The following is a 23,027-nucleotide window of genomic DNA, read 5'->3' as shown; positions in this document are numbered from 1 at the left end:
CATTTTTAGATTATTATTTATTGCATAGTATCTGCTCACCGCTTATCTGTCAGACACAGTAAGGATGCGGGAAGAAGGCCAGTCAAAGAGAGTCATGGGCATTTGTGCGAACAATAACGCACAACACGCTTATTAAGCAACACTTTTATTTAAATAGACATTGTTTCTTCACTGCCAGAGTTACACCTTTTTGCTCCTCCTGACGAGGGTTGTTGAGCCCATGGTCAAAGTCTGAAAGGAGATAAAGGAAAAGGAAACAGACTGAATGTGTGGCGTGGATATAAATACATTATTTAAACCAGTGGTTCTCGTAGTGGGTTCCGGGGACCCCCATGGGTCCTTGAGGAGGTTCCAGGAGGTCCCCAGCAAAAAGAGGAATAATTTATTTTCATTCATCATTATAATTCCATCCATAAGTAACACAATGACTAAATGGATGACATTTTGGGTCATGGGTTTCATACACTTTCTGTAATGAAACATCTAAAAGGTAAAATCCAATCAAACGGGGGACTTGCGGACAAACTCTTATCAAATTGGGGTCTAATTTGTGTCAGTTTAGGGGTGAAAAAATGTTGTGTGAAAAAGTTTGAGAACCACTGATTTAAACCTACTTACATTAAAGTGAAACATTCAATAGTGACTACATTTTTATTTTATTTGGTCTTGGAGATATGTGTGTAAGAAAGAGTGAGTTCTGGTAAGATGTGGCCAACTGTACCTCAACCATCTCTCCTCCTTTGATCTCTTGGATGTGGCAGAACTTGCCAGTGTTGCAGACCATTTTGTCACCCTCCAGATTGACAGTGCACTGGAGGTCAGAAGAGGAGACAATACATATCAGAAATACCCCTAAACATGGTTAGGGTTAGGGTTAGGGAATAAAACAATCATCATCATCACTGACACAATTAATAGCGTTCAAGAGATGCGGTACACTTGCAGGCTCAACACAGTATAAAATAATAGATTTATACTGTATGAAATCAGGTAATATATTTATGCACTGATACGACATAAAACAACTGTGAAGCTGCTATGTCTGTTGCAAATTAAAACGTAAATTAGAATTACAAACTTTGATCTTCTTGCCGTCCATGGTGGTGATATCAGCCTCCTTGCCAATGGTAAAGGAGTTGGTCACAGTCTTTCCAGGGGTCTTGGAGGTGACAACAAAGTCATTGCCATTCTGCTTGATCTCAGTAATTGGTTTGATGTCCTTGGCCATCTTTATGACATCTGCTGGAAGTTCTGGTAAGCATAGCACAAGTTCTTTTTTGTTCATTCCTGCAGTAAGGAATAATGAATCTCTTAACTGCAACTGTTGACTGTGTGGTTATAATATAAAGAAGAAGTCTTTAACCACAACAAAATGGCCACTTTGTCTTCAACTACCGAAGATAATATATTTTTTTATAATCTTTATATGCCGACCCCTGCAGCTCTACCAGAGCCCCTGGTTTGTTTTCTCTCACCCATGGCCCTGAGGAACTCCTCGTAGTTCTCCTGGGAGTAGACCTGCCATGTTCCATTGAAGGCCATGTTTTCTAGAAGATTTGGATTCTCCTTCACCAAGGTGGGCTGGAGGCTGAGACGGCTGTGAAGCTCAACACAACGTCGAGGATGTCACTGTGGTGCTGCACCTTTTTATATAGGAAAGCAAGGGGTCTCCCTGTACCATGTCTAATGAGTAACAAGTCCCTCTGAAGTAATCACTGCTGTTTGAACAACCTGGAGGTCATTTACTCCTGTTTGGCCAAACCTTAACTTCCACCAAAGATGAATTTAGGTGATACATTTTGTCATGTTGTGTGTTCAAGAACTTCACTGATTTTTGTACATCAACAAACAGACATGAACAATCAATAAATTGTGATCTACAGTGTCGCAGAACCCTGACTGAAGATGGAAATTAAAATTAAAATGAGAAAATACTTTATGTAATAAACTATTAGACATACCTAACATTTGTTTCATTTCAGGACTCATTCATTGAACTTTAGATCTTAAATTAACTTCATGCACATCTGAAACCTTTCAGCAGTGTGCCATTAAACCTGACTAGGACCCAGTAGGGGTTAATGACACTGCGGACTGTTTGCTTTTGAAGTACAAGACTGTGCTTGCAAAATCAGCACATAGAGAGCTGTAGTCCTCATTTTAATAGGCTATTTTATTAATTATTAAAGTTTACTTAATACGAATATTAAGATGAAATATAGTGCAAGTGCTCATAAAAATAATACACTAGCGAAAATCACTTGAAATTGCTTTATTCACTACACACACACTAAAATGACACATGTAATTAAACATTTACTCTACAGTCCAGTAGCTGAGGGTTTTGCAGGTTTATGTCAAATGCTGGTGTAACTTTTATTGGACAGTTATCAAATATGGGTAAATGATAAAATGTAACAGTCGCACAAGTAGAGAAGAGTAAAAGTCAGCAAACTCGCTCTGTCATGTCAAAGCAACATCTAAACTTGCTAATTCAGTAGCTTAACATTAGCTATCATATAAAAGACCAAGTAAGTCTGCAGCAGCAAATCTACTGAATACATTGAATTAAGCAATGGTGCGTATACGGCTACAGCTTATGAATTCAGCTTTTCAGCTAAATGAGATGACTATCAGGACTTTGCAATTCTGCGTCTCCGCATCTCTATCACAAGAGAAGCAAAAGGATGTGATTTTTATGACAGAGGCCTACACTGTCTAGTATTAAAATTATATGGACAGTTTGCAGACTATAGGGGATTATATATTTTTTTTATTCCACCTCAGTGGACATGCTCAGTAAAGTTCCTTCATGCGCAATAAAGTTCCTTATACATGAATTTACCATCATTCAATCTCACCATCTATCTATCCATCCACTTTCAACCTCTTCTTTCTCTCTATGCAGATATATAATTTAGATTGCAAGTAGAGAGTGAATGTCATCTATCAGTCCATCTATCTTCGGTAAGAAATCTCAATCTGAAGCACAAAAACCCTGCAGTAAATTAATTTCTGACTCAGTTTGCAATCTTAACCCATCTCTACAGCATTTGCCGGAGGCTTCTGCCCATGCTTGTAAACGCTCACGGTCACATCAACTGTTTCAGAGCCATACTGGTTGCGCACAAAGATGCTGTATTTTCCAGAATCTTCCATGTTGACGCCATTGACAGTGATGGTGCTGCATTTGGGCGTGTTGGCGATGGTAAATTGGGTCTGGTTAACAATCTCCCTGTCGTTCCTAAGCCAAAAGATCTCCGGGGCTGGTTCACCGTCGATGAAGCATGTCAGACACAAAGACTGAAGAGAGGATCAGGAGGAGACAAGAGACAGTAAGATTCTTGCAATTGTGTATTAATGTGTCTCTAAATAGTAATGTTTTCCTAAGTATGACGTGCCTTTCCCTCCATGATGGCTACAACATCAGGAAGACCCTTTGTCACTTTGGCCCGATCTGAAACAAACAAGTAACAGTAACTCCCTGCAGACAATCACTTTACAACCTTTTAGTCTTTGTTGTGGGCAGAAATAACACATAACCTGTGACTCACTTTTCTCAGCAATGGCCACTTGCCTGAGGGATGAAAACATAAGGTCAAACATATATGACATTGTACAGTGTCAGGTGACAATAATCTGTCTCTTAGATGTTTTCTGTGAATAGTTTTCAACTAATAATAAATAAATAATAAAAAGCTCTGACTACTCAGTGTTTTCTGTTAGTGCCACAGCAAGCCATGTTAGACGCATCATCATCATGCATGTAGGGCAGCACTTACTTCAACCTCTGGTACTCCAGCATTGCATCAGCAAAGGCTGTTGAAAATAAAAATAACAATAATCATGATTGAGAATGACAAAAAAGTATACGTATCATACCTCTTTAACAGAAATTGTGTTTTAGATCCTTTAAATAAAATCTGTGTTTTGTAATTCCCACCCACCTTGTCCAGACAGGTCAAGATACCGCTTGTGTGTCTCTTCACCATCGAACATCTCCAAGGTGTATTTGCCTTTATCATTTTCTGTTGGGTTAAAGATTTCAAGCCAGACATTCTGCATACTGCTCCCAGCCTTGGTCCTGGCTTCCAGGTCAATCCTCTTCTCCCTAAATGGAAGGGAGCATAGATAAATTTTTTGCTAATACTACATATGCTTCACACCAGAAGTTTTCAAAGTGGGAGGCGGACCTCCCCAGGGGGGCTCCAAACAGTTTCAGGTAGGCTCAGTGAATGGAAGTGAAATAATAATATCACATTAATAAAATCACATTATTATGAGTTATCAATACATAAAATAACCTAAATGTGTGTGATTCGGTAGAAGAGACAGTTCAGAGATACCGTAATTAAGGGGAAATTTACTGTGTGTTCCACTTTTACTAACAAATGTCTTAAGACAGACCTTTTTATGTATATGGTGTAGTCTGACATTGTGAAATATGAAGTTAACAGTAATATTAGCAATCTCGGCTCAGTTGTTGAGTGTCTGTGTGATCATATGACATTGATTGATTGATGTTCTAGCAGATTTCCATTGTGGTCTTTTTTTGGAAGGCAAATGTGTAGGGAGCATCATGAATAGGCAACTAGTTAGTTATTAGCAGCTTCCAAGTACACATCGTTTCTCTTAAAAAAATTAAATTAAAAATAAAAAACAATACAATATAAAATAATACTAATCCTTACACATTCCTACATATAATACTATTTCTGTCACAACATTACTATACAATATAAAAGGAAGTTCACTAAATTTTACAAAAATTGAATAGGCCTGTACAATGCAAAATTAACACTGAGATTTAAGACTTAAACCTAACTAAAGAGTTGATCATCTCAATGCTCATCGGTAGCCCATTCCACATAATGGCAGCTGAATACAGGAAAGTGTCCTTTCCCATACAACACCTAATGGGAACCAAATCAGTTGTACTCTCTCTTGTGATATAGTTACGGTATTCCCTAATTTTGGTAAAGTAGTTGTACAGGTACTTTGGAGCTTCATTATGAACAGTCCTGTAAGTTATACTTACTCCTATATAGTTAATACTTGCTCTTCTACCCTCAGCCATTTAAGGCTAATGAAATGAGCGGGAAGAAGATGTGTCCTAGATGAGAGTTTAAGGACCAATCACACCAATTTATTTTGCATTTGCAACTTCTTTTTAGGATCACAGCTGCACTTATATACTAGGAGAGGCATGCATTATCAAAATGACACTGGATTAGAGCCCCTGCCAAGGTCTCTAACGCTGTTCTATTAAATCTGATTCTTTGGTTGGCTTTAGAGAGCACCATCTGAGCCATGCAGTCTCCTGATAAATGATTGTCTAAGACACAGCCTAAGTAATTGACAGATTCCTTGGCTGTGATCTCAGTGTCTCCCACCAGTATCCTAAAATCTGTGGCCTTCTTTAGCTTTAACTTTGATCCAAAGAGTATGGCCTCTGTTTTACCATGATGGAGTGACAACTTGTTGTCAGACAACCATCAACTGATATGAAATAACTCCAAGCTCAGGACTTTTAGACCTCAGATTTATCCTTGTGCAATACCAATAATGCAGAATCATCTGCATATAAAAAAGGTCACATGAGCAAGCAGATTTCATGTCATTAATAGAAAAACAGTGGACCTAAAAACACATCCCTGTGGGACCCCACATTCTAGAAACAAAGGTTTGGATAGAATCCCACCCACATCCACCATTTGTTTCTCCAAGATTACCTCTAAAATATGAACCAATCCATTTAATCCCAACGCTTTTAATTTTTTTAATAGAATGGCATGATCTACAGTATCGAATGCCTTTTGGAGGTCTAACATGACTATACCACAGTGCTTTCCCCCATCCATCTCTCTCCTGATGTAATCGGTGAGGTAGAGTAGGCAAGTGTCAGTGGAGTGGGATGTCCTGAAGCCTGATTGAAATGTATAGTATAAATTAAAGGAACTATATGTATCTATCTGCTCATAAATCTTCTCTATTATCTTAGATAGTGCACACAAGATGGGCATAGGCTGATAATTTCCTTGATCTAGCTTACTTCCTTTTTTATAGAAAGGGATAACTCTCGCCTATTTAAATTCACTGGGATTTATTCCCAGCGTAGTGGAAAGGTTTACTATATGCGTTACACAAGGGGTGATAGAATCCGCAGCATCCCTAAGGAATCTGGCAGGAATATTCTCCAAATCAGTTACTTTGGCTGGGTTAAGTTCCTTAAGTTTCTTCAACACTGTTTGCTCAGACACTGTTGCAAAAGAGAAAGCCTGGACCCCTTGTTTTAAATAGAAAGTCTGGACTTGACTCTCTCTGAGGATTCTGACAGACCTGGCAACTTATTAACCAAGGTTTTCACAACGGTTCTAAATACATATTTAAACTGTCAGCTACCCTGGCCTTATCTGACGTAACTTTTCCTCCAATATCCAGGCTGAGATTGTATGTTTTGGTCTTGAGCCTGTCACTATACCCTACTGGATTCTGTGACTTCCATAATTTATGAGGATTATTCCTGTTCTCTAATATTGTGTCATTGTAATGAGTTTCTTGTACTATAAAGATTCATCTCTACTTTTCCTATACTCTGAAAAAAGATAATTTCTTATCCTAATTGCCTTTAAAATATTGTTGTTCGTCCATGGTTCAGGTCTAATCTTAATTGTCACCATCTTTTCTGGAGCAAACTTGTTAACCTCTAAGAACAATGTTTTAAAAATATTCCATGCTTTATCCACGTTCCTACAATTCAATACCTTAGACCAATCTACTATTCTTACCAAAAACATGCTATGGACATACTCCTGTTTTTCTCCTTGACCACAGCCCTCGTCTCAAATATAAAGCTGGTCCTTTTCCCAGGCAGTCCACTGAACCAAGTATTTATGCTTGGTTTACATTTACATTTATTCATTTAGCTGATGCTTTTATCCAAAGCGACTTACAATTGCTATACATGTCAGAGGTCGCACGCCTCTGGAGCAACTAGGAGTTAAGTTTCTTGCTCAGGGACACAATGGCGGATGGGTCACAGTGGGGAAATGAACCTGGGTCTCTCACACCAAAGGCATAGTCCTATCAGTTGCGCTATCACCACCCCGGTTCAATGCAAAGAATAATGTCTACAAAATGTAGGCGTCAAATAAAGTGCACCTTTTTCTTCCTTATCACTGCAACCTAATTTTTTTGAATCAGAGGACAGTAACCAGTGACTAAGGTTTATAAATTCAGAAAGGGTGGAAAAGAAAACTGGAACCATACAAATCTAATTTCATCAAGGACTAAGAAAATGTATCAGTTACATCTCACATCACACTAGTAATTTTTTTTCACTTTCTATCCTTATATCCCCAGCAGGTGGTGCTAGTAGCCTTACTTAAGAGACCAGTCCACCATGTTTTAGTATACATACAATAGTTATTTTAAAGTATGTACCCCCCACACACCACATAGGGTTTTTTCCCATTTTTCCCCTTAAATAGCTTTAAGGTTTGAAAACACACATCTTTTTCCACAGTGTGTGACAGTAACATACATATATACATATATACATATACATATATATACATATATATATATACATATATATACATATACATGTATATATATATACATGTATATGTATATATATATATATATATATACACATATATACACACATATATATATACATATATACACATATATAAATACACATATATATATACACATACATACATACATACATATATACATACACATATATATACATATACACACATATATATATGTGTATATATATGTATATACATATATACACACATATATATACATATATATATATATATATATATACAAATATACACATATATATATATACATATACATATATACACATATATATATACATATAGATATATATATATATACATACATACATACACACACACACACACACACACACACACACACACAGTCAAGCCCGAAATTATTCATACCACTGGCAAATTCTGACTTAAAGTTACTTTTATTCAACCAGCAAGTTTTTGACGCTGAGTCATTGGGAACAGCTGTCTTAATCAACTCAACAGGTGAAAATCAGAAGCTCTCTGCTGTTGGCTAAGACAAAAGAGCTCACTGAGGACCTGTGGCTGCGCATTGTGGCTGGCCACAAGTCAGGAAAGGCACACAAAAGCCCGCTTGGCCTTTGCAAATGCTCATCTGGACAAAGAAGAAGACTTCTGGTCTTCTGTTTATGGTCAGATCAAACAACATTTAATTGTTTGGCCACAATAATGTAGCCTTCATTTGGCGTAAAAAAGGAGAAGCCTTCAACCTTAAGAACACCATCCCCATGTCAAACATGGTGGTGGGAACCTAATGTTTTGGGGTTGTTTTTCAGCCAGTGGACAAGGGAACCTAATCACAGTAAACGGCACCATGAAAAAGGAGCAATGATCAAAATTCTCAACAACATCAGGCAGTCTGCAGAGGAACTTGGCCTTGGGGACCAGTGAACATTTAAGCACGACAACGACCCAAAACACACAATAAACGCGGTGAAGAAACGGTTACCAGACAAAAACATTAACGTTTAGCAGTGGCCCAGCCAGAGTCCTGACTTAAATCCCATTGAGCATCTGTGGAGGGAGCTAAAGATCAGGGTGATGGCAAGGAGACCCTCCAACCTGAAAGAGTTGGAGCTCATCGCTAAAGATGAATGGGCAAAAATACCAGTGGACACATGAAGAAAGCTGGTCAGCAATTATAGCAAGCGTTTGATTGCTGTAATTTCGATTGATTATTGAGACGGGTATTAATAATTTTGGACATGCCACTTTTTGTTCAAATGTAAATAAAAGATGAGTAATTTTTTCCACAATGATGCCTCTTGTACATCGTCTTATCTTCTGGGAGACGCCTGTGTCATTTCTAATCAAGAAACAACTTGCTGGTTGAATAACAGTAACTTTAAGTCAGAATTTGCCATGGGTATGAATAATTTTTGTGTGTGTGTGTGTATGTATGTATGTATGTGTATATGTGTGTGTGTGTGTGTATATATATTCTGTATCAGCTTGTTTCCATGTTTTTATTTATTTCATATGTCTTGATCATCGTTATCCTAAATTTATACAGATATATTTGGTATCTTAATCAGGATAAACCATGTCTTTCAGTGTCCAGATGTGCCCCCAGCTTCCACATGAGAAGATCTGTATGCAGACATCAAGCTCCAGATCTACTATCGCATTTAGATGTTGAACTTTTTAAGTCGTTAGCAGTTGAACTTTAATAAGTATTTTAGAGGCTGAACTTTAGTAAAGCAGCCCCAGACTATGCCACTATGAGGAGAAATGTCACGGTACATTAATATACCTCTTACCGCCATTGGGACTGGTGTGTGTGCATGTGCAGCAGTCAAGCCAGCATGTGTGGCTTCTTTTTATGGTAAATGATGTTTACATGTACACTAGCTGCAACTGTGGCTGTGTTAGTTACCCACAGTACCTTACCAGCCAAAGAGAGAGCTGCCATGCTGGTGACAGTCAGAGCTCTACAGTATTGTGGGCATCTTCCTGTGTTGAGCTTGGCATTTGACATACAGTGTTGCATTTCAGTGGCTTGCAGTAAACAATGTGACCACACCACTACATGATACAGAAACCAAAATAAACTTAAAGCTACATTTCATTTGCTTTCCTGCACAGGAGTCTCTGCAGGAGTCTGCTTAAATTTGGTTAGTTCAGAGAGGTGCTCTCCATGCAGACTCACTTGAAGTACCAGCTGGTCTTCAGGTAGTTTATATAGTGTTTAAGTGAGCAGTAGATCTTTAAACCTTCAGCAGTGCTCTGAATCCTCAGTGGGCTGGCAGACAATGCTGCAGAGGAAAAGGGAGACAGAGACAGGGCAAGGCTCCTGATTATTTGCATACATTTCAGTTTCCTTGGCAATTTAAAACATGTTTCTTATCTTACATATTAAAATTCTGAAACAACACACTCCACAATTAATTAACATGCCTTTCATTTGTATTATCCTCATCCCAACACAGCACATCTGGTGTAAAAAAAACACTAGTCTTTGCCTCATATAAACGTTGTTCTCTAAAGAAGAGCTTCCAGCTGTGAATAACTCACCACATTGTTTACTCAGCTGCTGGAGAAGCTTGTCATACTCTGTAAATAAAAAGAACAATTAAGCGTTCAGACAGTGTTTTATATTGCTTTTGGAACTCAATAAATACCACACGCAAGATTAGAGGTTGGTAGCTGAATGCTGAGGACACATAATAAGATAAGACACATATTGCCTAATTTCCATTATGCATGGAAATCTGCGGCAATTGAAATGTACACAAATGGATTATTGTTTGTGGATACTTATTCACTGGTGTCAAAGGCACATCTCACCATCATCCATTAACTCCAAGGTGCTGACATCCTCTCCCCTCCCATCTGACACCACAGCTTTGTATGAGCCTGCTTCTTTCTTTGTAACCTGAGGGAAAACCATCCTCCATATTGAAATTAAACATATTCATAATGTATCAAATGTAATAATATTCCAAGTTAACCTTAAATACACTCCAAGGTGAACCTGGAGCATGTCACAATAATATAGACTTAAAGAAATCCTCTAATATCCACTGTCTGTCAATATGGTTTGTTTTGTTTTCTTTCACTACAACAGCTACCATTTATAAATGATGATTCACATTTGCCTGAGCTCTTAACTCCCTCCCACCTCTGGTAGTCTAAAAATAGAGTAGAGTCATTTTGGATACCTGAGGGATGGTGAGTGTGCTGACCCCTGATGACTGGTCATACACAACTTGGGTCATCACGCCGTCTTTAAACCACTTGAGAGATGTGTCCTTGTTTGTATTTGTCACCTGTGTATGGAGAGATATACCATACCTGAAACAAAAGCGTAAAAGCTCTCCACCAAAATTGACTGGTTTAAAATGAATGAATCACATTTATGTAATCACTGCAAAACAGTGTACTGATTAAAACAATAAGAATTGCTGTAATCACTGGTTTAAAATGTGATGTGCTACCAAAATAATTTAAAAGAAAAGTTCAACATTTTGCACTTATTTGTTTCTTGCTGAGAGTTAGATGAGAAGACTCTCATGTCTGTCCACTCAATATGAAGCTGGAGCCACAAGCAAGTTATAGATCAAAGACTGGAAACAGGGGTAAAACAGCTAGCCTGGCTCTGTCCAAAGGTAACTAAATCTGCCTAGCAGCCCCTCTATTGCTCACTAATTGACATGTTATATAAAAGAGAAAAACAACACAAAGACTTCAGAAAGTCACCCAGAACGGCAAACTATTCCTATATAAATAATAAAAGTAGAAAATTGTCTATTTTCCGAATGATGTGTGAACTTAGCATCACAAGAAAAGATTTCATGGGAATAATGAAAGATGAAACATTTTTGGGCTCTTAATGTGAGGTTAAGTTAGTACTGTTATTGCCATTAGCAATTTTCTTCTTTAAAATAAAAGTACCTTGCAGTTTATAATCAGTTCACAATCTTCATTTACACTCCACGACAAGAATTCCTGGAAATAGGGTCCTTGGAAAACAGAACAAATGATTATCCATCTGTACTGAACCATAGAAAGAGTGACCATTTATTCAGAAACACTAATGAATCATAGTATGTACATTTATGGCAATTATTTTATACGGCTGTGTGAGTACTGACAGTGACAGCTGTTTATAATAAGAGTGGTGGGACTATTCAAAACACAAGAAGTAAACACGTGTTCCACCTGGGGTTAATATCTCTTTTGCATCATATTATTCTGCAAATAATTGACAAAATTGGTTATGTGGAGCTGGAGTCTCACATGGACTTTGAATAGAGGACACAGAGTGAGATAGTCTATTTGCACAAGCGGGCACTGGGACCTTTGCCTCTGCACACAGAAGAGTTGTATAGCTTCTCCTTATCACGTCTGAGAGCTCAGGTAATGAAAACATGGGAGTTCAGTAGCACAGGAAGATTCCTTTCTTTCTTTCTGAGACTCTTCAGTTTCAAGGGGTTCGGACAAGACGAAGGAGCTGTGTCATTTCAAACAAAAATCATCAAAAAGCTATTGCAACCATTGGATGTAATATTCACCTTGGAATGAGATGAAAGAAAATCACTTTTCTAAGCAATGCGGTATCACTTGCTCACAGACACAACACAGCTATTCTTTCAGCCAAATGCTTACAGAGTATTTGCTACAAGAGACTTTCTAGACTTTGATTTGAGTGCTGTTGAGCCATGCTGAGCCTAGCTGCAAAGGCTCTCATTGCATTTGCTACACAGTATGTTACTGGTGTTAGAAGACTTCTCACCGACTTTCTCTCATGGTCACGACGATTTGCATCAGCCAAGGCCAGTGTCTGACGAAACTCTGCCAGAGACACAAACAATATCAGAAGTAATAATAATAATAATAATAATAGCACTTTTCAAAAACAAGTTACAAAGTGCTTTAACAAGTGTAAAGACAATAATACCCAAAAGACAATAATACGAAAACAATACAAGATAAAAGCAAGAAAACACTGAAAAGACTAAAATACACGTTTAAGATAAATATAAAAAAGTGATGATAACCATTCCTAAAGGTTCTTATGTTCCTTATATATGGGGGGTGACAATGCCGCAGTGGATAACACGTCCATCCACCATTGTGTCCCTGAGCAAGACACTTCACCCATCGTTGCTACAGTGGTGTGCGAACTCTGACATGTATAGCAATTGTAAGTCACTTTGGATAAAAGTTTTGAGTTTTGTAAATATGTAAATGTAAATATCCAAAATAATCTTAACTTCATTTTAAACTGCTGGGCAAATCTTAGGAGGGATGCATATGTTGTTGAGGAAAGTGCACTTTTGGGGGGGAAAGTAGCCAAACTAAATAATAGAAATAATAAACAAAAATAAAAACAGAAAGAAAAGTAATCTCCTGAATGGAGCACAAGTTGGTGTATACCAACAGAACCCAAAAATGTTGAATTTAAACACCAAGACAAGAAAAGAGATAAGTATAGGATAATTTATTCATCCTGAAGGACAATTAAAACATTTTCTTTCCTCAAAGCAGGTCCTCTAATTTTTGAGACAATTAAGAAAATCAGATATCTGCCATCCAGAAATAACTGGACCATGAATGCAGACTTGCACTGCTCTTAAATTTTCTCCATAACCGATTTCCCATTGTTAAAATTTGAGAATAATGTGGTCCTGCAGAGTCCTGGTGGTCGAGCGATTAAGATGCATAACATGTATGCAACATCACTGGTTAGACTGTGGCCAGAAATTCTGGCCTAAAAAATGATCAGCTGATAAAAAAAAAGGAGCAGAGCAGTTGAAACAATGATTTTAACCTGGATTTTATGTACCTACACACACACAAAAGTTATTGCATTTATCTTCTAGAAGAGGACGCTGATCAACACGGTTTACAGTAATCAAGGTCTTCTTGTGACGGAAATCTGGGGAGAAATGCAAATGTTTGAATTGCAAATGGTATTTAAAAAAATATTTTCTTTTTCTTGTAGACATTTCTTTTTCCCCATTCATTTAATATTTGCAATAAACACAAAAATAATGAGTCCTAAAGAAGTCTCTCCCAGGGCCATAGGTATGATTTCAAAAGTACCAAGGTCACCATCCCCATGAAACATTGGGAGGAGACACTGAAAAAAAGATGTGATTTTTCATACTTTTTCCATCATATTTTTTGTACATTTTATTTCTCAATAATGAGACCAAAATGTTCAAAGCCTTCTCCAATATGCCAGGAATAAAAAGGTGATGGGGAAATTTTAAATGACCTATTTACTGTCCTAAAGCAATCACATTTAAATAGACTGACCCTAAAATATACTGGAGTTAGTTTTTAATTGCAGGATGGTTGCTAAAGTTGCTAAACCCCTCAAATTACCAGAAAACCATACAAAGGAAATAACCTCAATGTCCTCAATGGCATCTAGAGCCCTAGTCTCACCCAAATACCCTGTTTCAAACAGAAATATGTCACTTTAAGGAAGTAAAGATGGCATTTGTAAATTGATGTAGTGTGACATTTACAATGACGCCTTATCTGTTCTATTATTCCTCCACATTTATGCATGTATTTCATTATGGTATGTACCAAAAACCAATATGACAACTTAGTGGGCAAATGAGGGAATGACTTACTTTTATCCACAAAGACCAGAGTAAACTGGTTTTTGGCGCGACCGTCCCGCATCTGAGCCGTGTACGAGCCCTCGTCCTCCTGAGAGAGCTGATCAAAGAGTATCTCCACCAGACCTTTGGCCTTGTTGAAGTTGATCTTACGGTGCTGCAGCAGAGCAAATAAGCACGGCCACACATACAGCACACATCAGCTCACATGCAGACAGATGATCCCAGATGGCAGGTAGACAAGCGACTTGAAATCAACCATGTAGGTGGTTAGTCATACAGAGAGAATATAGTGTGACTCAATGCACGAACAGGGTCTGAAATGACAAATGCACACTGTAGATGAAATATTCCATTTTTCTAATATGTGCACACACACAGAAACAAACAAACAGACACACATAGGAAGCAGCATTTGAGCTCATTTTCACGGCTTTTATGTTCATCAAGATAAGTGTATGCCTTGCATGTTGATAGGCCTCGGTAGTGGATGTGATTTGTGATGTATGGCAAGCCTGAGGGCCCTAATCAGCAAAATGGCTTTTGAATTTGCAAAGCTCAGCTGTGATCATTTAGAAATAACGTGTAATCAGTTCTGTTCAGATGGAGCTTTGATATTAGGAAATAATGGAATAATAATGGAAGCTAGTGAATATAAAGCAGTGGCCCACCTCACACAAACACGGGCAAACACAGACGCAGAAAATGTATCTGACAGAGTTGCAAAACCACAATAAATATACTGTGTTGTATTTGTTTTTCCCTCTGTGGACACATCAGTGCATGGTTCAGTAACCTTGACGGCAGCGCTGATTATTTTTAGCTTGGTGTCATAACATATATCAATACTGAGGAGGTTTGTTCACATTCAGTTTGTGTTCCTTGATGATTATACTGTTGCTTTATTTTAGGTCTTTAAAATGGCAGGTGATCACTCTTGCTGTAGTATTACATTATTTTGTTAATAATAAGGTAAAAATGTTCATAAAATTGCAAATGGCTGTAGCTTTCACAGAGGTCATGAGATACGTGAACCACATACCACACATAAGTGAAAGTATACACATTTCAGCATGACTTGTGCAAAGGATGTCATAGGAAATACACTGAAAGAGGGGACACGTGTTTATTATTATGTCTTAATATATTTTACATCTCATGCTTCACATGACTTGACTTACTTATATTTGATTATTTTTAAAGACATTTGTCCAAATTATCTATTTATTTCACCTTTGCCTTTCATCTAACAGATGTGGGCTCCTTCTCCACATTAAGCTCAGTTTGTCCTTCTGTCTCCTGGACTTTGTGAAATCACCTCAGTTCCCAGACCTTTCTGCTGCCATGCACACCTGTTCTTCATCTTTGTTGGCAGCCTCAATTTCCTACCTTTCAGGGTGATTTCTAAAACACTAACAGCTGTTTTCGATTCATAGTGACTTGTCATGAACACAGATGCATGCAGCTACATACTAATGTTACATAAACCTTGTTCCTTATAGAGTTGACTTCTGTAAGTTTCCTACTTTTTTAGCATGAACAGTTTAGATATAAATGTATTTGATAAAATATAAACTCTATAGCAATGGTTACAAACCTAGAGGACATGACCTAAGTTACATAGGGTCCCTCTGACTCCGGCTACGGCACGTTATGGCTGCGTCCATAGCCCGGAGTCAAAGTCCACTGGAAGCGTCTCAGAAGCGTTTCAGCAGCGGAGCGTGCAGCCTGCCCCACGTTATTGACTTGTTATTATTAATTTGTCCCGTGATTCTACCACCTTATTCACAGCTCTATGTGACCCCGTTTCGCTCCGTTAACTTCAGGCTGCATTTCCCACAAGGAGCATTTCAGAATCAGAGCATTTTACCCGCCTGATTTTGATGACATGTTTAGATTTTGTTGATTTAGTAATCAGTGTTCGCATTTTGTGCTTCTACTATGATTAGTTAGGCTACGTAGTTAAATTATTTCTTTTTGTGTCTGGTTCGATCTCCTCTGTGCTGCTTGACGCTGTTAGCGGCAAAAATAGACCTGCTAACAATTCTCTGCCGAGCGGAGCGCCGTAGCCCGAGTCAGTGGATTTTAGGGGTAAAAATCCAGTAGTGCATAGTCTCACTTTCACTGCCCTCTAAAGTCCTTCGAATAGGACAAATCTATAAAAAAAAAATCACTACTCGTAATCCACGACCATGCTGAGGCTATAACTTGTGTTGTGGGGTCACAAGAAGACAATGTTTTATTTCAAGGGGCCGCATAAGACAAAAAGGTTGGGATCCTCTGCTCGCTCATTTCTGTGGCAAACTGAATTTTTCATGCACTAATTTGGCTGATCAGGACTGACCCAACAATTCTTTCTGATGCAGGCAATGTAATTTGCTGTACTCTAATCTAGTATGCCGGATTCATTGCTGGACTCTAGGCAATGTTTCTGCTCGACAGGTGAGTAACTTCAGCTTTGCTGGCTAGCTTTGTTAGCTTTACCGCAGCAGATGCGACAGACCGAGCTAAGAGTAGTTACATTAGATACTTGCTGTGTGTTTGTCTGCTCTGACTTTATATAATAGTATTTGTTGGTAAAACATTTACGAAGGTTTTTTATGGCCACGAAGACCTAAAAATACAAGTTTTGCTAAGACAGTGGGATTTATTATTTGGGTTGAATCATAATAAAAAATGCTATACTAGTTAGCCTTATATTACTGGAGACATTAATTTACTTGTTCGCTTTACGTCTGATACAAACGTGTTGTCCTCTCGTCACTCCCTGTATTTTTGTAAAAATTATTTGAAATAACTCGCTAGTTTTTTTTTACTTCATTTTGTTTTGGATGCTGTGGTTGTGTGCTTGCATGTTGTTCGTTTGATGGTGTTCGTTTACAGTTCGTTACTGATGAAGTTACAAGTCCTACCGATAGGATAAAGTAGACTTTGGTTTGGAAAGTATTTTGCTTCAATATATATTTAAATATTGACAGGCCTATGGTCACACTTTCTACAGTACTGCGGAAAACATTCCAACTTATTGAAGTTAACTTGCCCTCAGCCAGCAGACGCTGTGAATTCGGCAGAGGTACTAGTGGTCACTTTGACGTCCATGAATTTGGGGGGCAGAGCTTCTGAGAGAGCACTGAAAGGAGGGGTGTATTTGTTTGGCAGTTAAATATCAACAATCTCTCTGCAGAGTCACTTACAATCCCGTTAAGATGGTCGGGCAGGTGCTCATAGTACTAGAGTAACAACGAGTAACCTCTGCAAAACAATAATGCTTTTCCAGAATGTAGAAACAAGACGCATGCCCTGATACTTTTATACAACACACCTTTCAGTATGAATTTTTTTTTTTTTAGCAACGGTGTGAATCAAATCCCCTAACCCAACCAGAGTGTGTGACATGTTGGTACTTTCTGAACTGCAGTATCACAGGATAACAAGTGCAGTGGTTCTTACCGGAGTGCTGGAAATTTCTCTGTCATTGAAGATGAGACGAAGCTCAGCAGCGTTACTCAGACTCTCTGTCTGAAGCCAAAGACGTACGTCACCTTTCTCAGAAACCTCCACCTGCCAGCCCGACTTCAGAGCTATTACTGCCAAAAACAAACAGTGCTTTTTAGGATCTGCTGAATTAGATTAGACGATCATTTAATCAATGTGGACTACTTAATGTGTGTTTAAATGAACACTGATATGTACAGATTAATTAAGAGTCTTGCTTTGTCTTACTTGTCTATGCCATTTTCAAGTCAGTAAATAAGAGCACACATGATACCACTTTATTGTCCAGCCAAGGCTGGAAATTTGTCTTTGATCTCACCAGACCTATAAAAACATCTCTATACAAACATGGACATATATAAACATACCAACATCATATCACATCATGTTTACTGTTACTCTGCTACAAGCTGATCAGCTGTCTCTCAGTACAATCTCTTTGATACATACGTGGATTTCTGACTTGCCAGCTGAGTTCTTTGAGTCGTTCAAGGTCTGCAAAGAAATAAAACAGTAGCTGAAGGTTAATTAAACTCTGATCAGAACTCACATTTCTCAATCCCTACATAATGTCAAAGTGTCAGTAAGTGATATAGAGCCATGCAAGCCATTGTTCTATTTTAAGCTGAAAAGTTGATTGAGAACATATGCTTAGTTGGATGAGTGACCTTGTGGAAGTGGTTGTAGCGGCTTAATTATTTGCTTGAGAGAAAAGCTTGATAACCCTTCAAATTAAACCTGCTATTCCGGCTGCTGTCAGCTTTTTCAATATCACAAGAAATGACTCAGTTGAACTGTGTTTTTGTCATTGTGTCTGAGGTGAAGTTGTGAATTGAACAAGACAGTTTCCAAACCTTATACTGTATTTTAGTTTACCTTCAGCAGTGAAGTCATAGCTGGACGACAAGTTTGGGTTGTCACTCATCTCCACTGTGTAGAGACCGAGGTCCTCCTCAGACGGGTCTGTGAAGGTGAGGGCTGACCTGTTGGACAAAATTGACAAACAGATGCATCTTGAGAGCACCGGGGTGCTGTTTTGTGCCGTCATCCATCAGACATCACAGTGGCTTCTGTCCCAACGGTGCTACTCCAATGCCTTTCAGGCAGCTGAACTTAAAAAGCATGAAATTATTGTTTTACATGATATCAATGAGTGGAACGGTATGAATGCATGAGAGCTAGCATGCATCCTAAAGCGAAGAGAAGGGTTCAGTGAAATAGGCTGGTATTCGGTGGGAATCCCAGTGAAAAATGCTCCAAACATGTTGCTTTACAAAGCAAATTCAATTGGTCTGGATCATGTTGAATGTTAATGTAATCTATGTATTTTAATCATTTTATTTAAAAACATAACAAAAGTTATGTGTTATTTGACATCCACAGTCCTGGTTAGTTTAAAATCTGTCCAGAGTTGCAGGGTCAACAGTATTTCTTGGGTCACTGCTGAACAAATGTGTGAAACGCACAGAGATGCTGAGGGATTAACCGGCAGAGACGCTTACTGAGAGAGTAAGTGTGAAACCTCAGATTTCTTGGAATTCAAACAAGTATAGAAGTACAGTTCATGTCGCACATGAACAACCATACCCTTTCTTCTTGGTTTCTGCCCAAGCTCTCCCGGCGTCTATGGGCTCTGCGTAGTCTTTTCTCCAGAGGAATTCGCTGTCGTCGCTCACCTCGTCAGGCCTGTAGCCCAGGAATATGAAACCATCATCGTCCACTCCAATCTCAATGTCTTTGGTGCCTGAAGATGAAACAGGATTTTGTCATTCATTGCTGCATTTATCAATACTTTAACTTATATAATACTGAATATGCTAAAGTTTTATTGTTGTGAAATGTTTTGGCAGTTTTACTAGCCTACTAAAGTACTAGAGCCAGACACATTTGGACAAAGCCACGCTAACAGTTTCCCCCTGTTTCTGGGCTTTATGCTAAGCTAAGCAAACAGTCAAGATTCATATTTAACAGACATGAAAGTCGTATTAATATAACTCTCTGCAAAAAAGCAAATAAGTGTATTTCCCAAAATGTTGAACTAGAAGAAGAAGGTCCTTGATCAAAAGTTTGTCTCAATAAATAACTTTTTTGTGTGTGGCTCTTTTCCTATTATCATACTGTATATTGTATCTTGGGTCCAGCACCTCCAACAAGCCTTGGAGGTGATGTTTTTCTATTACAATATTCATATATCTGGAACCATGATGGCTGACCTTGTCTGGTCTGAGCTGTGACTGGCTCAGTGGGCAGGGAAGCACACCCTACTCCAGCCTCATTGACAGCCAACACACGGAGACGGTAGGTCTGACCCACCTGAAGCCCTGACACCTGGATGTCATAAGAACCACATGAAATATTTACAGATCATTGTCATATTTTATCATGATTATTTAAAGATTTAGACCCACAGAAAAACAGGGGAATGAAATACTGGAGCACTTCAATGTTCTGCTAGATGGATGTACAGTAATAGAATAATACTTTCCGGGCATGTATAGTAGTCATACTTTATACATCACAGGCATTGTTAAATCAGGTAATGGATGAATCCTAATTAAAAAACTGACGCTTGTTAACATTTTTACAGCTCCACTCACCTTGTAATGTGTGTCAGACACTGTTTTTTTATTCAAAGCAATCCAGTTGTCTGATTGGTCACCCTGGCTGATTTCCAGCAAATATCCAGTGACAGCGCTCCTTCCTTCATATAACGGTGCTGCCCACAGCAGCACCAGGGAGCTGTTTCTCACCTCCCGCAACTCCAGGTCATAGGGACAACCTGAGAGGGAGGAGCAAGGATCACAGGAGCTATAGTATAGCTACGGAGTGTCTGTGTTTGTGTTTCAAAAACCCAGTGGCCAAAAAACTAATTTCTCACTGAAATAAACTATAAGAAAACTTAGGAAAAAAAAGTATTGGTCTGTATATACTCCCCCACTGACCATATCAGAAACAGAATCAGAAATATCAAAACCAACTAAACAGGACTTCTGTCTTTTGGGAAGCCATAACAAAACAAAACAGAAATAAGAGTAAAATCAAAATCAGTACAGTTACTATCCTTAATCTACCCCTACTGACTATATGCTGGCATGTGGTAGTTCATTTGCTTAATGATTTTTGGTCGCTTTTAAATTATTAATGGCATACAGAAAAGCCCATTTGCCAAGATTAATGAGCTGCACTTTAAAAGTGGCATTTGTGAGAGAGCCTCTCTGCTCTCAATATTAATGTCACATGAAACTGATGTGAATGGAACCAGAACTGCTCCGCTGTCTACTGAGCAACCACATAGGCTACTGGAATGGGTGAGTCTGTGTGTGTGTGTGTGTGCTTATATACACATAGAGTATGTATCCTATTTGCACGCCCCCATTTTTATTGTTTCAGGTTGATTTCTGACTAAAATCTCTCTTAACATTGTTCTCTTACTGTCCAGCCACTACGGTCAATGAGAGAGGAGTTGTGTTTGATATTTTCATCTGACTCTCCTTCAGTTCTTACTGTGTGCTCAAAGCAATGAGCTTAACGAGCAGCAGAGTGGTGCCTCCGGTGATTTACAGACTTTTTTACCCAAGTTTTGTTACTGCACTAACAATGCAGCAGCAGAAGTTTAAATAGACTTTCACACACAGTGAGACACTTTAGCCAATACATGGACATTCAGTGTCTTGCTCAAGGACACTTCAGCAGCATATCCACCAGCCAGGGCAATATTAAAAGACAAGTGATACGCAACACATAATTCCACTAACTCGAGAGTCTTATTTTAGGTATTATTCAGCTACTGTATAATGCACTTGACTGCTGACCTATGCAAATAGCCTGTTTTTATTCTGGTACTTCATTTTGACCTATCTATTTTATTGTCGGGTGACCGTGTGCACTTTTAATGGTGTCATTTTAAATAAAAATAAAATGGTAGTGTGTGGTAATGGGTCCTTCAGGTTGATGCATGGTGTATCAATCTCACCTCCCTTTCCAAGCCATGGTCAATAAACCTTTTGTTATGTAAACTAAAGTCTTTAGATAGACATGCAGGTCAGGGTGGTAATGGCAGAGACTCAAATTCTCAGTGCTCTGAAATAATTGGATCAGATGGACATTTTTCATTTCTAAAGTTAAAGTCCCCCTCAACTCAAAAAGATCACTTCATTTGACCTGCACTGTGCAATAAGACATATGTTCAGAGTTTGACAAGATTTGACATGGTTATTTTCACCTTAATCTGCTGAAGGGGGAAAGTCTCATTGTGCTCACCTTAAATCTGAGTTTAACACATATGTACGTGACTTTGTGACATCACAAGTACTTTGGAAGCTAATCCTGGTCCAGTATTCAGCTAACACAAGTGTGATGTGAAAACCTGAAACTTTTAGTATACATACACAGAGAATGGACTGTCCAGCGGAATGGGAAACAGTAAACAGTAGTTAAACTATTTTTTTTAAAGTTAAAATTTTAAAAGTTCATTCATACTGGATAGATTTTATGGGAAAATCTTATAAGACTCACATTATTATGCAAACCAGAGATTATTTTTTAAAAACATGGCTGAGGGGGATATTTAAATAATCTATCAAGCAGTAAGGAAAACAGTGTGGAGGATTTTTTTCACTTTAATTTAAGTTGTGCTGACCTCTGAGACACCCGTCACACATGCAGGTGTTCAGAGATATCTTTTCAGTAATCTACAAAATGAAATAAAATTTCTTAAAGAACTGATGTGAAAGTGAACTGACATGTTGTCCTCACCTGGCTCTGGCATTGTCCACATCTCACAAAGGAAAGCTTCACTGGGCTTAGAGGGCTTCCCAACACCAGCCACATTGGCAGCAAACACTCGAAATTGGTAGAAATGTCCGCTAGTCAAGCTGCAAACCTATGGGAATTTGTCAGGCATAGAAAAGCTGATTAACTCCAGTGAAATTATGGTAATCTCCAGCAGCCGAACTGAAGACAAACAGGTGCAGATTACATTTACAGTATATATTCTTACTTTGAATTCTTTTAAAAGGAGAAACATAGTTTGAAAATATCTAGTCTAAACCATAATTAAGGACATGTATGAATAATATACCAAAGTTTGGTCCTGAATCATACTTTACATGTCCCATCTCACTCAAGCCAAAGATCTTTAGTTTCACAGTTGAGAACAGATTTTCATTCTGTGGCCACTAAGGTTGGCAGATTCAAATGTATTCAGGAGGAAAACAATGTCAATTTTCCATGACTCCATGATTCGACAAGACCCTGAAATATTCTGGTGTACAGATGATCAAATACTGGAAACCGTCTGATGTGGTTAAGTTTGTTAATTCAAAAGCCTGGAAGAGATGGC

General features: G+C 38.4%; 2 protein-coding genes across 3 annotated transcripts in view; both read right to left on the bottom strand.

Annotated features, from left to right (window-relative positions):
• Positions 1-97: 97 nt before the first annotated feature.
• On the bottom strand, positions 98-1,636 carry fabp10a (fatty acid binding protein 10a, liver basic). Of its 2 annotated transcripts, none has more exons than XM_038710849.1 (4): positions 1,476-1,636; positions 1,079-1,251; positions 722-811; positions 98-231 (listed from the first exon to the last, which is right to left on the bottom strand). In XM_038710849.1, the coding sequence occupies exons 1-4, from the start codon at positions 1,540-1,542 to the stop codon at positions 181-183; spliced, it is 381 nt and encodes a 126-aa protein (XP_038566777.1). In that variant the 5' UTR covers positions 1,543-1,636; the 3' UTR covers positions 98-180. The 2 variants fall into 2 exon arrangements, with proteins under 2 accessions (XP_038566777.1, XP_038566776.1); XM_038710848.1 differs by having other exon boundaries at positions 129-231; positions 1,079-1,287; positions 1,476-1,634.
• Positions 1,637-2,256: 620 nt separating this feature from the next.
• myom3 (myomesin 3) overlaps positions 2,257-23,027 on the bottom strand; it is a 65,708-nt gene continuing 44,937 nt past the window's right edge. The window contains 19 exon segments of the mRNA XM_038710850.1: positions 2,257-3,303; positions 3,402-3,457; positions 3,555-3,577; positions 3,783-3,819; positions 3,948-4,111; positions 9,763-9,868; positions 10,128-10,166; positions 10,401-10,488; positions 10,775-10,882; positions 11,508-11,577; positions 12,350-12,407; positions 14,204-14,348; positions 17,642-17,778; positions 18,137-18,181; positions 18,563-18,669; positions 19,274-19,430; positions 19,900-20,014; positions 20,284-20,465; positions 22,442-22,568. Coding sequence (XP_038566778.1) covers positions 3,034-3,303; positions 3,402-3,457; positions 3,555-3,577; positions 3,783-3,819; positions 3,948-4,111; positions 9,763-9,868; positions 10,128-10,166; positions 10,401-10,488; positions 10,775-10,882; positions 11,508-11,577; positions 12,350-12,407; positions 14,204-14,348; positions 17,642-17,778; positions 18,137-18,181; positions 18,563-18,669; positions 19,274-19,430; positions 19,900-20,014; positions 20,284-20,465; positions 22,442-22,568 — 2,034 coding nt within the window. The 3' untranslated portion in view covers positions 2,257-3,033.

This window comes from Micropterus salmoides, unplaced genomic scaffold (assembly GCF_014851395.1).
Source record: "Micropterus salmoides isolate LMB-PRFRI ecotype aquatic unplaced genomic scaffold, ASM1485139v1 Ms_hic_scaffold_11, whole genome shotgun sequence".
NCBI classification, from domain to species: Eukaryota; Metazoa; Chordata; class Actinopteri; order Centrarchiformes; family Centrarchidae; genus Micropterus; species Micropterus salmoides.
Note: the sequence above shows the minus strand (reverse complement) of the source record. Positions and strands in the feature narration are given on the sequence as shown.

What these genes read in the sequence shown, in the direction of transcription:
- fabp10a (XM_038710848.1), bottom strand. Translation starts at nt 1,542, where the DNA reads ATGGCCTTCAATGGAACATGGCAGGTCTACTCCCAGGAGAACTACGAG. An exon ending in TGGACGGCAAGAAGATCAAA is followed by an intron (nt 812 to 1,078) that starts GTTTGTAATTCT and finishes TCTGACCTCCAG; the next exon opens with TGCACTGTCAATCTGGAGGG. An exon ending in AAGGAGGAGAGATGGTTGAG is followed by an intron (nt 232 to 721) that starts GTACAGTTGGCC and finishes ATCTCCTTTCAG; the next exon opens with ACTTTGACCATGGGCTCAAC.